Below are 20,974 nucleotides of genomic sequence, written 5' to 3'. Positions count from 1 at the left end.
AACATTTAAGAAATCCTACCAAGGTATGTTTCAACGTCCATAAATTTGTTTGCTAAGGCACGGACATGAATGTGGACACAACGTGAGCGTGAGAACCACTGCTGCACTACTGAGGCAAAAAAGATCACGGAACTGACAAAGGAGCCACATCTGTTTCGCCATCTTGAGTAAATCTTGGTAACGTTGCTTTATGCGTATGACCCATTTCAGGTTCTTTTCAACTGTTTCGATTGCGGTCGTTATTGCCGAAGGAACTGCAGTATGAAGCGTTGTAATACTCTCTTGCTAGCTAGGTTGCTCTCTTCCACTTGCCTCAGTTTACTCGTACATCGGGGGCATAGGTCTCGTAGACGATGTCTCTAGATTTTGGTGAAAAGCTGAAGCATGTTCTTTATTTATTTCTGTGACTACACAGTACACATCCTTGGCCCCCATTCAAATTAAAATGCGGGTAACTAGCTAGACATTAGTAGCCCTGAGACCAGAGGCCTGTAACCCGAAGCGAGGTTACTGACTCATCAGGGTAACTTCAGGAGTAACTTGGTGACGTCAGGTGTAATTTACCGGTTAACCTGCACTACAAAAGGTACGTTTTACCCGGGGTCTGCTGCCATGGTAACTTACGCTGCGTCTCTAAACTCTCGACTCTTACTTCTACCTAAGCTCCGCCCCACAGGTGGAGCAACCAATCGATATTGTCGCAACGACTGAGAGAGGCTGACTCTGCAGGACGGGGGTTGTCTAAAGACCGTCAGTCCCCCTCAACCAAAAAAAGAAAGAAATATGATCCGCATTTTCCATTTTCAATTTCAGTTATTTTAATTTGTATTTTTTTTTTTTTAATCTCAGTCAAGCGTCATTAGTGTTGCATATTTATTATATTATATATCGATTTGAATAATCTTTTAAATGGGGTTGGAGGCCGTTATTGTCCTGAAAGACAATATAATGCGACAGGCTGTTGTAACTATAGACTACAGACCACAACATGCAGCATTAATGATGGGAAATATGAATGTGTAGCTCTTTATAGACTTTATAGGCTCTGTCCTCCTTTGCCAACAATGCTGCTGATGCCTGCACCTGACTGAGCCACAGGCAGCACATCATTAGCCCTGTAACTGAAAGGAGTGCGTATTTTGAATAGTGGAAACCAGAACAGATCTGAACCAGTGCCCTCTAACAACACCATCCTTAATTTTATTGCCTTGTTGTGCATACTGTTCATAAAACTGCTGTATGACTGAATGCACCCCTCACTCCCCTGACCTCCTGTCAGCATTTAGAACACGTATCTCCTCCAGAATATCTGCTGTGAGACAGCTTCTTCTCTGCTGCAGCTGCTGATTTGGCTCTTTTCTTATGTTCTTTTCTCACATGGTTTATCTTGACATCATTATGTCACTTTTGTTTTTTACTCGTTAAGGATTGGGACTTGAGTGAAATACAAATACTTGAAATGAAAAAGTAACGAAGTAAGAATTACTGATTTTAATACTCAAAAAGTACAGGTAAACAAATAACTACTTTGCTACACTCAAAGTGCAACTGCAACTTGTTTATTCAACTCCTGTAATTCAATTCCTAACTGGATGGAGGATATTTGCCTAAATTTCAAGATTTAATTATTATTGAAGATATTAAATGGATCATATAAACAAAATATACTTAACTCTTTAAAAGGTTGAGCTTTTATAAAATAATTTAAGGAATAAACAATGAGGCAGACTTAATTACTGCATGGCTATTCTTCCCAGAGTATCCATCTGATAAAAACACTGAGAGTTTCAGAACTGATAAAGATGTGTTCAGCTTGATACTCTCTCTCTCTCTCTCTCTCTCTTTTTTCCTCCAGAGACTGAGACTTGTAAAAGGTCGCAGCAGATGTTCAGGCAAACTGGAGGTGAAGTCCAGTGAGTCCTTTGCTTCAGTGTGTGACTGTTTCTTCACCTGAGCTGCAGAGGTATTAATCTAGATTATTTTTAATTTCATTGTTTGAGTTGTGAGAAGATTGAGGTTCTTTAGATTATATAAAACATGTATGATTTTACATAGTGTATTCACTGTTGTTGCAGAGATTTATCTCTTTTTTTCTACTACCTCAAAAAATTCTGAAAATGTATCATGGATTTGCAACTTTCTTCTTGAAACACACATGCAATGGAAAACTTTCTTTTCTTCAGGTATACAAGGTGCTATCAAAATGTTCAGAGGCTGCCTTTATAACAACCAAAAAACATTACCTGATTCAATTTGGCCGCCATGCCCTTTGATGTAGTCACCTTATACAGCAATACATGGCTCCCAGCACTTCAGTCACACTTGTTTCTGTAGGCATGTCAAGCACCATCTGCGACTTGTGCTGCATCTCCTCCACTGTGTCAAAATGCTGACCCCTCAGCTTCAGTTTCATTTTTAAGGAAGTGAAAGCCCAGTTTGGGTGGATGGCCCGGGAGCAATGATTGTGATGCTGCATCCAAAGTGAGCCCGATGGAGCACCCAATTGCCATTGCACCATTTGTGTTAAATGTCCTCCTGCATCACATCAGAATGAGTGTAGAACTTGCTGTTACTGTGCTGCGCTTTGTTTGTTTGCAGGTTTATCGATCACACCTTGTAGATCCACTATCCATTAACTTACCAATTTGCAGTATTTGCAACTCATATTTTCTTTGCAGACCTTCAACATAAACCCTATATCAGCATATATACCATGCAGGGGGATGTTTAAGTCCCACAGGTTCCCAAAGGCCAGCGCTTTGCCATCTCCTGCTCCCATGCTTTGAATGACGATGTGCTCTCCATCTGCCTAAAACCTCTGCTCCATACTGAGCAGACCCAGTCACCTGTTGATAGGACTGCCATCTTCCTCTTTCCTCCTGCACAGGAGAGCCACCAAGGGACCTATCAATGTGACTACAATAATGATTTCAGTTCAGATGTTTTCTCTGAGCCGGGGAATGTCTATCTCACTGCAAAAGGTCAATCTAAGTCCATTATTGCAGCAGATAAATTATCTAGTTGCAAGGATCAGGGATTTTCTGTGAGCATGCTCAGCTGACATATCTGAATTGGGATATTTTTGGGAAATCTTGGGCGTGTTTATGCATTGTATGTAGCTTGTCACTGATTTAATTGCAGAGCTCAATGACATGAGGTTAGTGGGAGGAGGCAGCCACTGTGCTGGTAGATTGGAGGTGGAACATCAAAAAGAGTGGAGACCAGTGAGCGTCTGAAGGCTGCAGATGTGGTGTGCAGACAGCTCAACTGCTGCTCTGCTGTTTCAACCAGTAAAGTCAATGACTGGGCTGAACCTCTGCCTGCATGGCGTTTTTATTCTGATTGTCACGGCTCTGAACATGCACTGATGGACTGTGGAACAAGTGAAGAAGTGGCTTTCTTGTTCTGCTGTTGAAGTGAATGAGTGTAAAATCACTGTGGTTCTGGTTTGTACCAAACACAGTAGTTTTTTATTGAAAAGTCAAAGATTGTTTGACTGTCCCTTTTATCTGACTGTTCATCAGTGTTTCATCAAGTCTTAATCAGATCACTGTTCAGACAATGAATATTTCACTTTTATGCTACTTTATATTTCTACTGCAGATCAAGAATTTAGATAGAAAACAGATCAGCTGAAAATATGATACCTTAGCAGAGATTAGCCTACCCTGCAGTGCATTAAGCTGTTAAAATGAACCCTTCTTCAACTACCTACATCTTGTTAACTTACATGTTAACTCATCTGTAATAATTAAAGGTATGCAATAAAAGCATTTCATATTATAAAACTGAAAAGAGCTAGTCAGCCTGATTAGTACTTTCACAGTCCATTTACCATTTAGGTAGGCAGGTACATTGCCTAATAGTAAAATCTGTCACTGTCACCTGCCACTAGCAGTGACTCTTGATCATAATATAGGTAAACCAGCTGTCAATCACTCTGCCCTCTTCATGTCTCACTGCTCACCAAGGGAACTACAGCTGTGCTCACCAAGGGAACTACAGCTGTGTTTATCACAACTTTGTTTTCAATCATAACTTCTCTGAGCAAGAGCCTCTCCCTCCCTATCAAAGGTATGATAAATGAATTTAAATACTGATGGACCTCATTCATCCATTATCCATTCCACTTATCCTTTAAGGGTCGTGGGAGGCTGGAGTCAATCCCGTACAGCAGATCGCCAAGTCATTTGCAAAGCTGAGACAAACAACCATTCACACCTATGGACCTGCATGTCTTTAGACTATGAGAGGAAGCCCGAGCACCCAGGCACAGGGAGGACATGCAGACTCCACACATAAAAGCTGTAGGCTAATAGGGGTCTGAACACAGAACTTTCTTGCTGGGAGGCAACAGTGCTAACCACTACACCACCATGTCACCCTACTAAGAAACCTGGCACGGTTTTTCTCTGACTGTGATGGATCTGAGTCTGCACTGATGGACTGTGGATCTGCAAAGCTGTGGTTTTCCTCCTCTACTGTTGAGGTGGTCTGTACAGGTGAGACATTAACTTGTTCCTGGTCTCAGTGAATATGGTGAACAAAAACTCTCTCTCTTAAACGATTATTCTGTGGAACAGACCTTTGACCTTTTAAGAGCTGTGTTTTCCTCTTGCTCTATAACCAAAAACAGCTGATTGCTGCATCTGGAAATGAGGTTGATGAGAACAGTAAGACTGAGGCTAAACAGTTCAGTTTTGGACTGTGAAACTGAAACAATGAGCTGAAAGAGGCTAACATGCTCACAATCAGTCGCTCTTTCTCTTTGAGTTCACTATGACTATAATTGACCTTTTTCACATATCATATCTCCTGAACAAACAATCTCAATTACTTAGAGATCATTTTTTTTCTGTCTCTTGGGAATTTTACATCTAGGAAAGTTGACCTCATGTGTGAGGCCCCTCAGGGCTCAACACTGAACCCTCTACTGTTCTGTTTGTGCATGCTGTCTCAAAGCCACATAATCCAGAAGTATACTGCTTAGGGCTGAACGATTTATCAAATTCTAACCAAAATCGTATTGTAAAAATGCAATTTGCAAACTTCTATTTTTTACAACAGAATGTCAGTGGACGAGCTGTTACACTTTTTTTAGCCACCTCACAGTTCACACACAGAGCACTGCAGGAGCAACAGAGCCACAGGCTGTAAACTTTACAACCACATTTTGTCATGACCAAACCACAAAACTAACTGTGGAGTTAAATACTGACAACGGACACAGCTAAAGTGGAAACTACTGATGATATGATGAGTTAAAGCGGCTGACAGTATCAGACAGATAACTGAGCTATGACTAAGACAGCATCTTTGTCCTGCAGTGGCCCGCAGCGGGAAAATATTGCTGCTGAAGGCTGAGAAGGTGAGAGAGAGAGAGAAGGAAGAGAAATTAGAAAAAATGGTAGAATGAACTAAATAACATTAATTTAGGCTTGTATTTGTATTTTCTACCAGGACAAATCCCACAGAGTTTTAACTGGCTGTGTCTGTCTCTACTGGCTCTCTGTGTGCCTGTCAGTCTCCTGTCATTCCCCCTCAGTGTATCCGCATTTAAAAAATCACCACAGGCAGCAGTATGACTGATGTAAAGTTACTGCGAAGAAGACAGGGAGAACGCAATGCTACGAGAATTGTTCTAGGGTTGATTGTGTGTATGTTATATACCATTTTTTGTTATAGTCATATATTTTCATTAGTACAGAGAGCAGTTAATATTTCAATAATAATGCTCCATCACATTTTAAATGTATATAGTGAATCCTGGACTAAAGCTTGAGCTTTCAAAATTAGATATTTTCCCAGAATTGTTCAGCCCAAATACTGAAGGCACATAGGTATACCAATGTATGTCCCTTGGAAACCTAAACCTTGTTAAATTACTGGTTTAACAAATCACAAACTGGCTATTCTAAAATGTCCTGCAGCTCAACAAAGACAAAATCAAAATTCTTATGTGTGCTACAACTCTGCAGTGAGACGCATGTTCCTTTTAAACTCGGAAAACACCCCACTGGTACTTTGACTTGGTGTTATTTGTGATTCTGGCCTCTATTTCCAGAGCCATGCCATAATGAAAACTGCTCTTTATCACGTTAAACCACATCCAGAGTAAGAGACTTGTTATTTCAGGTTGTTGTATTAAAACACTGGACTGCAAAATGTTACTTCTCGTCTTTAAAGCCCCACACAGCCTTGCTCCGCGGTATAGTTGCAGCAGTTTTGGATTTTATTGTCCTTCCCAGTTGGAATAGCCTTGCCATATCAAATCAGATGGGTTTCAACATTAACACTGTTCAAAACCCATTCATTTTCCTCTTTTCCCCCTTAGATGTAAAGTCTCTGTGCCGTGTCTCCTCAGGGCAGCAGAGGGAAGCAGGCAAGAACTGAGGATATGAAGTCGGAATGTTCAAACCTGAATGGTTCTCATCCTGGAGTGAGATTCTTATGGTCTACATTATATTAGTGTTTACATCATTAAAAATGAAATGTATTTATTGTATGCTGGGATGAAAATGATGAAGAATTATTACGTTTTCATTTCATTCAACTTTTCCTGAGACTTTTACATAGCTATAATAGTACTAACATGTTCATCAGTCTACCATAATGTGAGGGTCTGTTCTAATAAAGGTACATGGATTGCTTAAGCATTGACACATTATTCACTGTATTTCCAGACCTGGACAGAAACTGTGATTTGTATGTAGAATATGAAGGGTAATATAATCTTCTGCATCACCTTCCGGCGGTCATAGAATTGTCAGCCCCATTTCTTCTGAACAAGGATCTGGCTGATGTAACCTTAAGTGGCAACATATGCACAGAACACACACTAATGGCTGCTTGCTTGGAGATTTCTGTTTCAGGAGAAAGCTTAGCTTAATTTCTGTTTTCACTGCCTCCTCTCAAGCACCACTCATTCTCTTAAGATAGTAATAATAACCTTAAGATTGTAATACTGACAAGATAAAACATCATGTAGTGCATCCACTATAAGTGAGACAGTCTTACAGTGGAATGGTAAATTGGAGTGCTCTAAACTCAGGCCCACACAATTTTTGTACAGAAACATTCAACATGCTGAAGATATGTAGAAAGGGCAAGAAAAGAGTCGACATTCTTAAATAATAGAAATACTTTTAATTTGAAGTTTCATCACAGGCATAATCGTAAACAAGATATTTAAAAATGCAGATTTCATTTTTATCAGCACTCAAGACTATACATCTCTCATGCGCACACGCGCACACGCACACACACACACACACACACACACCAGAGACTAAACACAAAAAAACAAGTGACTAGAGATTCTGCTGGATTAAAATTATCCACCATGGATTCACCTCAAAACACTCAAACACACACCATTCACTCCTCTGACACACACACAAAACAAAAGGTCTGCATCGAGTATGGAGGGGGTTGTGTTGATGTCTGTAGTAACTTCTACCTGGTCAAAGCAGAGATCCTGAGAAAGGCAAAGAACAAGCCATTAGGTTTAATTTTCACACTTAGTGTATCTGCCATTAGATAACAACCAGAGTGCATTTTTATTAATGACATAATCTCTATATCTAACTATGATTGGAGTCTCTGTCTTTGTATTTCAACTTTCTTATCAACTGCTTATCTGATCAACTTCAAACCTGGTGAGTTTATTGCTCAGGACCCAATGAAATGCACTGTCAACTGTAAAGTCTTTTTGATGAGTGGTTCTTGAGAAAGCTTCAAGCATTGTCCAGGTGCTACACTGCCTGAGTTTTAAGAAAGGCAGAACTCAGCTGCATGCCATCTTGTACATCTGATGTTTCACCCCTTTCATTGTGACATTGTATTTACTGTGCTCTCCACACACATGAATCCGAGACCACAGCTTATAAACTCTGCACATGGATTTCTAAACCCAGAGTTTACCCATTTACACATTGGGGGCTCCGTAACACCATACATTTGGTATGTTTCTGTAACAAGTAATTTTGCATGCCAAGACTTGACTAATGCAGGCCCAGCAATCAGCCCTACTGACAGGCATACCTGACAGACACTGCACTAGTAATCGAAATACGTAATCATTTAACGGAAATACACTGAATGTTTCAGTAAAACATGTTTTTTTCCTTTGTACTGGCTTTGTGTTAGTGTTGATGTAACTCACTGTAGCTTGTTCTGTAACAGCTCCAGCCTCTGTCGATCAACGTAGCGTGAGAAGAGGGAGAGCAGGTTGGATGGGGTGAAGAGAGGAGGAGAGAGGGATGAGGAGGGCACGCTGAGCAACTCCCTGGTCACTGAAAACACCAACTCAGTCCTGGACAAGAAGAGAGGGTCACTGTGTGTTAATCAACAATGAAGGGAGCAAAGTTATTTTGGGATGTGAAATGACAACACAAAGAGTAGCTGATATCACAGTCACTAACTGCTTACCATCGATTGTCATCCATGAGTTGACAGTTGGGGTCTGAGCTCTGCATCCTCTCTCCTTCACTCAGGATGAGATACAGTAGAGTCACACCAAACTACATAGAAACAGAGAGAGGCATGTGTAATGTACACGTGTGTGTCGGACTTCAAAGTGTTCTACATTTTTCTCTTTGTCAACAGTTCCCATGAAGAGGCCAAAACCAACAATGTTAGTTTGTCTCTAAATACTTGCCAACAGCCTCCTCAGTACTAGAACAGCTATTTCAATGTTTTACTCTGACAGAGTGACAGTATATTTATTATTTCATATTTATGACACATAGTGTATGTCAGACTGACACAAAAAAACCACAGGCTTGTGTTCAGTAAGTGTGTCACTCAGTGCAACAGAGCAGCTATTATATGTATTGAAAATAATCAGGCTCTGGTTACACACACAGTACTTGTTAGTCAGATCAAACATTTATCATATTTAGCTTACAAATACATATGTCAAAGAAATGCATAAAATCCTCTGCTTTGTTTCACATATTTGCTTAAAAAATGATCAAACTAAAGTGTTAGCCTTGTCCTTTCAGTTCATGCAAACATCAGTTTCAATTCAAAGTTCAAAGTTTGTGGTGCATGCAGATAACTGGTACTGCCAGAGACACTGGTGTCGAGTCATTCTGTTGTTTTGAGGGTGAACTCCGGTGTTGATCAGCCATCAGTTTATACACAGTTTGTGGTGCAACTGTGCAGTGCAGTTAAACCAGTAGTAAATTCATTTGATTACTGGACAATGTTGAAGCAAGCGCATTATTTATCAGTCTGACCAGAGGGCCATCTTTCTTTCTTCTTAGCTCTCAAGTTAATGAGTTACTGCGTATTTTACATCAGTGAGCAGGGTTCACATGTGTGTACCTTGTTGTGCAGTACTGTGGCGAGTTGGCCCTCATTGCCTTGAAGCTCCTGGAGCAAGTCTGTGAGGGCGGAGCTCGACAATGATTGGATCACTGCAGAAACTGGCTCCATTAACCAGCACAGCACCTGGATAGGGAGCACAGATAGAAGGCTGGTTAACAAAGTGCAGGGTCATAGTGCAGGTAGCTGTGAAGCTCTGAGCATTCCACAGTTAATCAAAATGAATCTATTTAATTGAGCAGAAACGCAAGAAACTGCAGAGCAAGTTTACTATTTGATCAATAGGACAGTTATAAGCTGAACTAACAGTGAATTTTAACAATGAAAAACTGGGTTGTGGATGTCTGTTAGTCTGTTATTTTATTAAAAGACCTGGGAAATTTTCTGCGGTTTCACTTATAGTGGTCATCTTGAAGTAGTTACCTGGTCCTGCTTGTCCTTCTTGGCCAGGGCAGGAAGGTTACGTGCAATCGCCATGACAATGGCGGTGGCCTGGGGTGAGGGCAGGAAGGGGAGGAGCCTGGATATAAGCCGCTTGCCCTTCCTCACTGACATGATCATCACACACTGCTCATCGCTTACTCTTATCAAGAAGAAAAGAAAAAGAATTACGGTGTGTAGGTGTGTATATCTTTTTGTTCTTATTAACTCACACACTCATTCCCACACGCAGTCTTGTTACAAGTTACACTGACTGGATAAAAATAAGGACTGTCAAGTGCAGCTTTTCTAATTCAGTTATTCCTATTCTTCCATTTAACCTATCCCTCACTCCTACCTGTCGTCCCACTCCTTCTCCCGCAGAGAGTTGCACAGCTGCACCGTGTTAGTTTTATGCTGTTCCAGCAGAGCCTCCCTGTCCTCTTCTGGTGCTTGGACAAAACGTTTCTCAAAGTCTTGAACCTCCAGCAGCAAACTGTACATCTGGGAGACAGGTTGGGTGGAGAGATAGAGAAAAGGGTCACAGAGGTGCATTTAGGATTCAAGAGTGTATGCTGCAGTTTGACTGAATATGTGTTCTATATGTACAGCAGTTCTCGTCCTACCTTCTCCACAGTGTAGAGGATCTGTCGCCTCTTATTCCAAACCTGTTTCTCTCTTTTCTCCTAGAGGCATACAGAAATGAAGTCAGTCAGGCAAAGTGTGCACTGACTATGCAGCAGAATAGGCATGGGCCGGTTACCAGTTTCAGGTGAAACTGTGAAACCTTCTATGCAAAGACAAATATAATCACACTGTGAAACCGGCCCATGCCTACAGCAGAATATAAACATAATGGCATGATGCATTACTGTCTACTGCCTTCAAACTGTCAGCATTTTAATGGTGAGCACCCTAAGGTGAATGAAAAAATAAAAGCACTATGCCTATGATATTGAGCTAACCTGTCACCCAGTAGCTAATTGGCTTTTCTGTCTATGTGGCAAGCCAGGCAAACAATGCTAACAGACCTCATCATCTGTGCGAGTTGTCACAACAGCATCAATCATCTTGCGGGGGTTGTTGACACTGGAGACTGTCAGTTTACCTAAAGAGCCTGCAAACTGAACTGTTGACAAAAAACACCCAGTCATCATCCAGTTCATTTAAATCACACACTGTCTGTTCACACACTATGGAGAGCAGATCATGCATCTTCTGTTCTGTTTACCTGGTCTATAGGTGTGTTCAACCTTGGCGACCTGTGGAGTGATGAGTTTGGTGGTGTGTTCTTTCTTGCTGCTGTCTCTCTCTCTCTCCTGACGTTTCTCCATCTTTTCATAGTAATTCTACATGTGCAGACACACACACACACACACACAGTCACGAAATAAATCCGTGTCATACCCATTTTAAGTTATTCAGTAAAACAACAAAAAAAAAAAGTTATGAAATTAATATACCCCCTAACACAGACACCCAACTAAAACAAGCCAACCACAGAGATATTTTAAACACATGAAGGCACCTAACCAGGTAACTATATCAAAAGCCAACCTGATAGTAGTAGTCATCCAGATATGGGTCTGTACTTTGCAGCTGCATCATCTGGATCTTAGGTTACCCACTCCTTCTCTTTCTGAGTCATCAGATTACTGTAGGGGTCCCTGCTGCGCCGGTCCCCTCCAGTCCTGCCACGATCCCTATAGGGAGGTAAAGAGAAGAAGATGTGATGGTCTACTTGGTGGTCTTTTGAGTAGAAGACTGTCTTGTAACTGAAAGGTGACAGCTGCCATCTCTGAAGTTGTGTGTGATGTTATCCATTTAACCTGCTCAAGAAGCTGTGCAATATGACCAAAATCTAATATGTACGTTATCTCCCGTTTCTGAACTGTGCAGAATGGGGCCATGTCTTAGCAGATATAAGCTGCAATGGCTGCTGTTATCTCCCTCCATCTTTGTGAGTCTGTTGTATGGTATGCCACAGGCAAAATCCTGTTCCAACGTTTGACTCGGGTTTACTTTGAACACCTGACGGTTCTTTTGTGTCTCTAATTGGTAAACTCTCTCCATACTCTTTGACATGGTTCTTTCTTTGGTGGTAGAAGAGGTTGGTGGTGTTTGAGGCTGTTGTGGGGAGCGGTGTGTGGCATAATTTGCAAAGTGCAGTTTTCTGCTGTATGTCTGACTTTTCATAACCAAACCACAACCATGCTACAGAGGTAGCCCCCTCGTGTAGGAAGGAGCTCCTTCATTTTTTCTTGACCTATCCCCTCTTCTGTTCAAAGTTCTGATTCTGTCTCATTTCACTCGCTGTGCTGGTATTCTCATGTCTGCTTGCACCCATGTGGTAGGGTGACTGCAAACTGCAATAAACAGTAAAACAATAGATGTTTTTATTTCGTCATCCAATATATATCGTCATATCACACAGCCCTATCGTTTAGAATAGTATTTGTGTTTCAATTAATGATCCAGGACCATATGTATGTACACATACATACACATTTCCTTACCCTCCTCTGCTCTGCATACGCTGGGTGAGCATGCGGCGGTGCTGAGGGTGGAGGTGGGTGGTGTTGTGCCGGATGGGTGGCGTGTGGTTGGGGGGGCCATGAGGGGGCAGTGGGCCCATTCGGTGACCGTGAGGAGGAGGAGGTCCACTGAAATATGGCCTGAACCCTCCACCACCTGGTAACAAAGGAGGTGCTGGTCCGCCACGGGCAAAACCTGCCACCTGTTGAGAGGACTGAGTGTGAGAGTAGGATTCTTACACTGGAGGCGCCCACAACCTTATTTTCAAAGTGCTTACCACACTGAGGCTTCACCTCTCCACTACTTCACTGGGATCCATGCACAGGCTTTCCCATCATCCAATGATCATCTTATAACATTTATGCTGTCTCACCAGTGTCAAGTCCCATCTAAGGCCTCCTCAGATGGAAGCAGACTGGCTGCTATTCATAGGGCTGTTTAAATCAGGTTCAACATTCAAGTCTTAAATATTTCTGCATGTTATTTTGTGTCTTTCCTGTTTGTATTACTCTTTCGAGAGGGAGTTTCTTGGCCTGCAAAATTCTGCCTTCATACTGGGGTTGCCAGGTTTGCATTATGTTGCAAGTCTGTACAAACCCAAGCCAGCTTGATCACTAACAACAGACTATTTGTACTGGATTTATTTAGATATTCTATGTTTTTCATTTCCCATGGTGAAGCGTTTTTCCCATTTCTAGTCTTTCAGCAAAGCTGGGCTGAACATGTCTGAGACTAAGAGCACGTAGAAGAGAAACTGATTTCACTAATTGTGTCTGGTACTAACCTGAGAGTTGAGCAGCTGGGCCCGCTGAATCTGAGACAGAACCGGACCAACTCCAGGAGGGAACGGACCACGACACAGTGGAGAGTTCTGAACATAAATACAACATGAACATAATAATATTTCTTATAGCTCATAATAACCTTGAATAAAGACTGTGGAAGTTTATTTTGTAAAAGGAAAAGTTTGACATTTTGGGAAATATGCTTGAACATGGCACATGAATACCAGTGGATCATTTTTAAAATGTCGACTGATTGTTGTTCAATTAAACTTGAAAGGAGCCCCAGATCATTCGCTAATTTCACATGCATACAAATCTGAAGAACTAGGTGGGTGGGGGATGTTGGAGGAAAGGAAAAACTCACAGCTATATTGAGAAGGGTGTTGGGTGACAAACGCTCAGGGAAAGGAGGTGGGTATCTGTGCTGGACCGGGGCTCTCACATGAACCGCTGTGGGATGATGGGTCTACACATACAGATACAAATGGGCATACATAGAGAACGGTTAACAGAGACAATACTAACGACATATCAAGCAATACTGCAATATGATACAGAAAAGTAACTACTACAGCTAATGAGACATACTACGATGGATCTCAATGACAACACCAAGTTGTCAGTTGGTGATGTAAGATGGATATAAAAAGGCTATTACTGCTGTAAATATTATGTCTGCTAATGTCTATGTGTACACTGACTTGAGGACGTCAAGTGATAGTATCAAAAGAAACACTATGGTAGACACTATCTTGAGTGGATGTGAAAACCTCTGGCTTCTACGCAAAGACAAATATAATCATAGACTGACATACAATAATAGTGGGGAGATTTCATGAAACATGAGATTTAGTATTCATTCTGTCCTTAGAAATAATGAAAAAGAGTGACAAAGGAAAAATATCAGTTAGGAAACACTATACAGCAAATACAACAGTTGTCTGCCACTCACCTGATGATTCAGTGCATGGCTCATTGGCTGTTTGGGCGGGGTCCCAATAGGCACTGCCCTCACTGGAGGGGAGCCAATCACAGGGGAAGAAGACCGTGGAGGTGGGACCCTCTCTGACAAATCCCGTCCTTCATCATTCCTACCCTGAGGAGGTAATTTAGGAAGGCCCACCTCTTTGATTATAGACATTAGTGGACTATCCTGAAGAGGAAGAAGGTGGCAAATAAAGTATAAGAAATACATGAGATTTGTCCAATATCAATGGCTTGGTTATGCCTTTCCTACAATGAGTCTACTGATTAAAGTTTGGGAAGATATTTTTTGTGTAAATGCAGTAATGTACACAATATTTCAGGCACAGTTCAAGAGAAAAACTGTAGTAATATTTGACAAACACATTGTCATTTGTATTTGAGCCACAAATCAATTCATATAAACAAGTTCCAGCAGGAGTTTTGTCACTACAGAGCACTGGAATGATGGAGTTGCAGAGGCCTTAATGAAAAACTGGTTTACTTGCATGAACTGTGGCAAAGTTTAAGGCAGTGGCTGCATCACCTCACTGAGTAGTGAGTAAGCAATTAATCACAGGGGAGAGAGAAAATGAGAGATGATGATGAGGAGAAATGGAGAAACCTGAGCTCAATTTCAAGTGTCATAGTAAAGCAAAAAGCTAAATATTCTAAAAATTCTGTTTTTCTGTTGTCATTATGGGGTGTTGAGTGTGGACTGTTTTTTTATTGTAGCACAAGACGGTCTAAATACTTTTAGACTTACACTTTATTTATCAAAATTGAACCGAAATCGCAATGTGAGCTAATGCGATTTGCAAACCCCAAAGACTGTGATTATTTTTACAACAGAATGTCAGTGGACGAGCTGTTACACTTTTTTTAGCCACCTCACAGTTCACACACAGAGCACTGCAGGAGCAACAGAGCCACAGGCTGTAAACTTTACAACCACATTTTGTCATGACCAAACCACAAAACTAACTGTGGAGTTAAATACTGACAACGGACACAGCTAAAGTGGAAACTACTGATGATATGATGAGTTAAAGCGGCTGACAGTATCAGACAGATAACTGAGCTATGACTAAGACAGCATCTTTGTCTGCAGTGGCCCGCAGCGGGAAAATATTGCTGCTGAAGGCCGAGAAGGTGAGAGAGAGAGAAGGAAGAGAAATTAGAAAAAAAATGGTAGAATGAACTAAATAACATTAAGTTAGGTTTGTATTTGTATTTTCTACCAGGACAAATCCCACAGAGTTTTAACTGGCTGTGTCTGGCTTGTTCACTGACATTTGTCTCAATATACTGCTAGGGTAATTTCTGAACATGTGTTTTCAGTTGTGCCCAATGCAATTCCATAAGCTACTTCCTGAGTACGGCTCTGCTTGTTGCCATAACATTAATGTCAACATTAACACAAACTGAGGATCAGCCATTCAACTAGCTGGCCAGTGTTGAGAAAAAATAAATAAAAAAACAGAAGAGCAAGTGTCTCCCACCTCCATGTGTGTAACCAGTCCAGGGGTAACACTGACTGGTCCAAAACCCATACTGTTCTCCCAGATACTGTGAGAGTTCATCTAAGAGTGAAATAATAAGAGACAATTAGAGAATTTCAAAAACAAAACAAAAATGAACTTTAAATATCTGTTTCTGCAGACATCTGGCTGCACAGCATGGAAGTTACACAAAATATATTTCACAATTTTAAGTGAAATCCAGAAAATTATTTGGATCTTAATTCCATCTGTTCATCTCTAAACACTTGGTAAAACAGCAAGCTTCTTCTCTCACTTGTCTCACTGACCTTACATGAGATAAACATAAGATGGTTGGATTTAACAAACAAGCTTTGTAGGCTTCAAAAATACTGATGACACAGAATAGCACACAGAAATAGTCAGTTTAAAAAAAACTAACCTGGCTGATAGGAGCAGACCCTCTGCTGCGCATTAAGTGTTGCTGCTGCTGGTAGCTGAGCATTGATGATGGATGATGGCCAGGAGGAAGGCCTGGAGTCATACAGGGTACATCAGAACACAGCAGATTTCAGTAAAACAAGGACAATACACAGAAATATATAGCAGACTAAACCACACCTAGAAGGCAGCATGAAATTAGGCTGTTGTGGCTCAAGATGAATCTGTGTTTTTTCCACTCATAAAGCAAGATTTGCTGATAAACCTTTCTGTATTACAAAACAAAAAGCACTCCAGAGCAATGTAAAACTAACAACCATGTGATTACGAAACTGAAGATATAATCTTAGCTAAACAATCACACCACTGCATTGTTCAGACTGCACAAAATGTGCAGTGAATTATTTGAGTTTCTAAATGTGTGGAACGTTTGGATGGGTAATAAGTTAAAAGCAAAACCTGTGTATAAAAGTGGAAAAAACAATGAACACAGATGCTCCCATACAGGCTACACTTCAAAGCATCAAATGAGGGGAAAGCATTTCAAAGAATGCTGTTCATTCCTCCAGTAGTGTAGTTTCAGAAGCTTGGACAATGTTTTATAAGAAGTGCTGAAGCTGTTCTAGTTCTACCTTTCTAAGACACTTTAAGTTGGTTTTTCCCTCATTTTGTCAACAATATGCAGTACTTGATAATGCCTACTAAAATTCAGCATACTTTCACAGCCCTTATTGTTAAATATTTTTAGCAATGACTGACAGGACACATGCTGACTGAGTTGAATTAAAATGATTATTTGTCACTGGAAAGGAGATAAAGATTCAGGATAGGGTTAGTGCCGTCTCCCCTCTCACCTGAAGTGGAGGGCCCAGGAGGCAGCTGGTGTTGGGGGTGCTGGGGATGCTGGTGTGGTTGAGTGGGATGTGGGATGGAGGAGTGCTGGGACAGGACTCTGGGTCGGTCCAGTCCCTGCAGAGCGGACAGGCCGGGTCCTGAAGAGCTCAGGGATGGACAGGGCCTCTCAGTTGCTCCGACCCCAGCGATGGCAGGGTCGGCCTCCAGGATGAGTCTGGCCAGGGACTCTGCCAATTCACCTTCCCCTCCTCGATCCTCTACATCTGAAATGACACTTTTTCTTTAAATTTTCCCATAGGTGTGTTATTGCTTTCTATATTAGAGTGACAACAACCATACTAGGTAAATTCTGTGGGCAAATGTTCCATCCAATCAATTTGGCCTGCAGCCAAACCATGACTTTAAAACTTAAATACAGTAACACTTAAGACCCCAAAACCTGATAATGACCGAACAGTAGGGAATACTGCAATACCAGAGAAATAACAGGATTCCTGAGTAGAGTTGGTCTGCTCTGATTATATCACTGACCTGATGGAGGCAGTCCAGAGGAAGATGAGGAGAAGCTAAGTGAAGGGAGGGAACATGGAAGGGGAAGATGGCTTGTAGAGGTAGGGGGATGGGTGGAGGATGAGTCCTCAGTGCCTCCTAAATCTGCTTCTTTTCCCATTCCGCCCCCCCCCTCCTCCTGCTCCTAGCCCATCCCGCTCATCAAGCTCAGCGAGGCGTTTGTGTTCCTCTTGCCAGTCATCATCTGGAAGAGGAGAGGAGCCAGAAAGAGTGAGTGGCTGGTTGTTCTGTGACAATGAGTCATCTGTGCTGCAGTCTAAGGTATATTTTAGAGAAATATTAACTCTTTTTGGTTTGAAACTTTGACAAACTATTTCAAAGACGATTTCATAATCACAATTAGCCATGTAGCATGTTCATGGAACGACACTAGAGAATATCTACAGATGCAAAAGAATCATCATCATCAAAGTGGCTTTTTGGGGGACATGACTCATTTAAATATGCAGTTTTATTAAAACCATTTAAATTCATTTCAACAGAACCGAAACAGGTACCAAAAATAATGACCTCACTACATAATTGGACAAATTTTTTAAATTTAATTGCAGAGACAAGGTTAGGTCTTAAGAGGAATAAAGAAATTTAATTTTAAGGTGAAAATCCCTGCTGCTAGTTTGTGTCATCTCACCTATAGGTGACATTATGTCTTGTTATGTCTTGTTATGCACTTATTTTGTTAGTTATTAATTACTTACTAATTTCCTGCATTTTCTAAAAAATACCTACTGACAACACCATCAAAAGGCATGAACGTCTTGTATTCTGCTTTTACTTATGATTGTTTATATTGGAAGCAACTGAGATACTATCTTTTCTAGCAAAGAAAACAAAATCACATGTGTAGCTGCACAACAATCTGGTCTACTGATGTTGACTGGAAATTTTAGAGAGTGGAAGGTGTATTTTTGCCTTGAAACAGATTCACCAGCTTGAAACGAAACTCTATCAAAAGTGTATGACTATAAATCTGCACTGCAGCATTAATTGTACATGACCTCAAATCTAAATTTATGTATGACTCACCAATGGCCCCAGCTCCAAACGTGTCATCGTTAAACTGATCGATTTCATCTTCTTCCTCTATCAATCCCTCATCTTCCTCCTCCAGCGTACAGTCTTCATCCAAGGACTACAGAAGACAGCAGGGAAGACAGATGGAGGGACAAAGAATGGAATAAGAGGAAGGTGGGAGGGAGGCAGACAGGACATGGAGATGTGATCATAGAGTGGGTACAAAAAGGTGATCGAGGTTAAAGAGAAAATGGAGGGAGCAGAGAATAATGACCAAAAAAACAAAACAAATGGTTTTAACTACCACTGGAGTGGACATGTTTCCGACTCTAATAAAACAGGTGAAGTTTGGGCACAGCTTCACTTCCAATTTGATTTATTTGTGCATTACACATGGACAGTGAATATAATACAATAGAAGACACTCTAAAGTGTGCTTAAACTTCACAAAAGAAAGAAATTTGTAAAAAAAAAAAAAAAAAAGTAAAATCACAGTAAATGACACATTTTTAAATCATCATCTTTTTTTTATCATTGACTGATAGGCAGTAAGATACATCCTTCAGTTGTCATGTTGGGCAGCAGTTCAAACCTGCTCCTGACCACACTTGGTCCATGCAACAGTGAAAAAATTGGCAACAGAAATGCATTCAGGAATAAACCTTGATTAGTTAACTATATTAATAACATCAACAAGGGCCCAGTTTGATTATGTGTCCCAGTACAGTTAAATGAAATGCAGCAGCAGTTGTATTGTGCTGTTGGTTGAGCAAAAGCTTGTTGTTTGACAGCACATACACAATCATCTTGCAATGTGCAAAAAAGTAATCAACATCAGCTTCAACTTCAATTGCCAAAGGAAACTCTGAGAAGCTGTCATAATAACTAAATATTGTGCTTTTTATGTTATTAGATGACAGACTGCCATGAGCCTAATGTGTCCTCCGTCATGTCTGCCATTAATTCCTGCCTTTAACAGTGTCATAAGTTACACCTACAGCATTATGGTTTCATAATTTACTAAATTAGTAAATCTGCAGTTTTCAGGCAAGTTAAACAGAGGATCGGTTTATTAAAAATCTGAAGGGTTACTGTATTATCCCAGGAGCCATTAGCACATCTAAACTATCTATCTCTGTTATGCCACATGGACCACAGTAGTGAGTGTGGCGTTGATTTCATTTTAGTACCAACTGGTCGCGTTGATCCAATGATATCTAACTTAGTAGCATGAGCATAAGGCTGATGCACTAAAGCAGTTTAAGCGAGCAAAAATGTTTTGGAAGTTAAGGAGGAGTTGAGAGATTCAATTTCAGCTATATTCTAGTCTAGCTCCTCTAATAAATTATAAGTTAACAACTTTGGCAGTGACTCTTCAAATACTACAACACAGTATTCAGTTAGCCTAACATTTGGGCTGGCTAAGTCAGTGGTGACCGAGCATGGTTTCGCACTCGAGAAATCAATACAAACGCAATAAAAGACTGGCTCGAGACATAAACATACAGGGAACCATATGAGCGCCGGTTAGTAGCTCCTTTTAAATCGTATAACTTTAAATAATGAGAAACTACGACCCAGAACGTTTTCTCCACGACCCCCTGACATACTATAAGTAGCAAGTAACCCGTTAGCCAAAATGCTAATGCTGACGTTACATCACGCAGGACCCACGTCGCTGGAAAACCGCTGCTCTAAAAATTTGATACCTTCTGGTCTCAGTTTATGATTATCTCACACTGACCTTCCTTAACTGAGAATAATTCGAGAAAAATATGCTCATTCTTGTCACCAGTGTAAGAAGCGCTCACGTTCCCCCTGGCTCACGTCACCAGGCAAGCGGGCTGCTTCGCAGGCCGCTAACCGCATTGAATTGGCAGTCGCATAAACAATAGGCAACACTTACCATATAAATCACGCATCCGGAATTACTATAACAGCTCCCTGTAAACCATCTGACATGAAATTCGGACATGGGAACCTGAGAATTTAGGGTACAATACTCACCTGAAATCGAAACATCTATCTCTAGGCTTTCGGGAAAAGAGGTGCATCAGGAGCGAGGCGGCGCGCAAATGACGCAGCAGAGACGTCCACTTGAACGTGCGTTAAGGAACAACGTGACCGAGCCAGAACGAGCACGCATTCGCATTTGGGCACAGTGTAGGGCGGCGCTGCTCGGTGTTTTGATCTGTGAACGCCTTCCAAGTAGGGTGCTGCGCTTCCTTCCACTGTTGAAAATGAGGAACAACAGGAAGACAGAGATGGGGAACAACTATTAAATAATGATAACAGAGACAACAGCGCAAACGGCGAACAGAAGTGGACAAAGGTGTCGCAGACTTTGTTTTAGATAATCATTGTCATCATAAATTATCGTTGTTCATTCTCTGTCATAATGTATTCATTTCACGGTTCTGTAAATACACGTAGTGGTCTCAAACTTCTTTATTAATTTATTGTTCTAATTGTAAATACTGTAATCGCAAAGGTGTCATGTTTACACTATGTGAGATACCTTAATTACCTGTCTATCGATATACATGTGCGTGTGTGTACAAATACATTTTTTTCGTCTGC

At 41.0% G+C, this 20,974-nt stretch overlaps 1 protein-coding gene and 1 long non-coding RNA gene across 2 annotated transcripts; one reads left to right on the top strand and one right to left on the bottom strand.

Moving 5' to 3' along the window:
- Window positions 1–64: 64 nt before the first annotated feature.
- Window positions 65–6,722, top strand: LOC108900099 (uncharacterized). The gene is made up of 4 exons (XR_001963663.2): window positions 65–177; window positions 1,856–1,963; window positions 4,143–4,502; window positions 6,335–6,722. It is a non-coding gene; the product is annotated as an uncharacterized LOC108900099 (long non-coding RNA).
- A 409-nt stretch (window positions 6,723–7,131) lies between these two features.
- On the bottom strand, window positions 7,132–20,519 carry patl1 (PAT1 homolog 1, processing body mRNA decay factor). The gene is given in 22 exon segments (XM_018700936.2): window positions 7,132–7,477; window positions 8,165–8,314; window positions 8,431–8,522; window positions 9,331–9,456; window positions 9,754–9,913; window positions 10,109–10,254; window positions 10,377–10,436; window positions 10,782–10,879; window positions 10,982–11,099; window positions 11,308–11,367; window positions 11,369–11,453; window positions 12,267–12,487; window positions 13,070–13,156; window positions 13,435–13,536; window positions 14,023–14,223; window positions 15,536–15,616; window positions 15,957–16,048; window positions 16,810–17,073; window positions 17,342–17,498; window positions 17,500–17,564; window positions 18,407–18,512; window positions 20,402–20,519. Coding segments are annotated over 22 exon segments (2,508 nt in total). The 5' UTR covers window positions 20,417–20,519; the 3' UTR covers window positions 7,132–7,455.
- Between the last annotated feature and the right edge of the window lie 455 nt (window positions 20,520–20,974).

This window comes from Lates calcarifer, linkage group LG5 (assembly GCF_001640805.2).
Source record: "Lates calcarifer isolate ASB-BC8 linkage group LG5, TLL_Latcal_v3, whole genome shotgun sequence".
Classification (NCBI taxonomy): domain Eukaryota; kingdom Metazoa; phylum Chordata; class Actinopteri; family Centropomidae; genus Lates; species Lates calcarifer.
The sequence above is the reverse complement of the archived record's forward strand: the minus strand, read 5'-3'. Positions and strand labels throughout refer to the sequence as shown.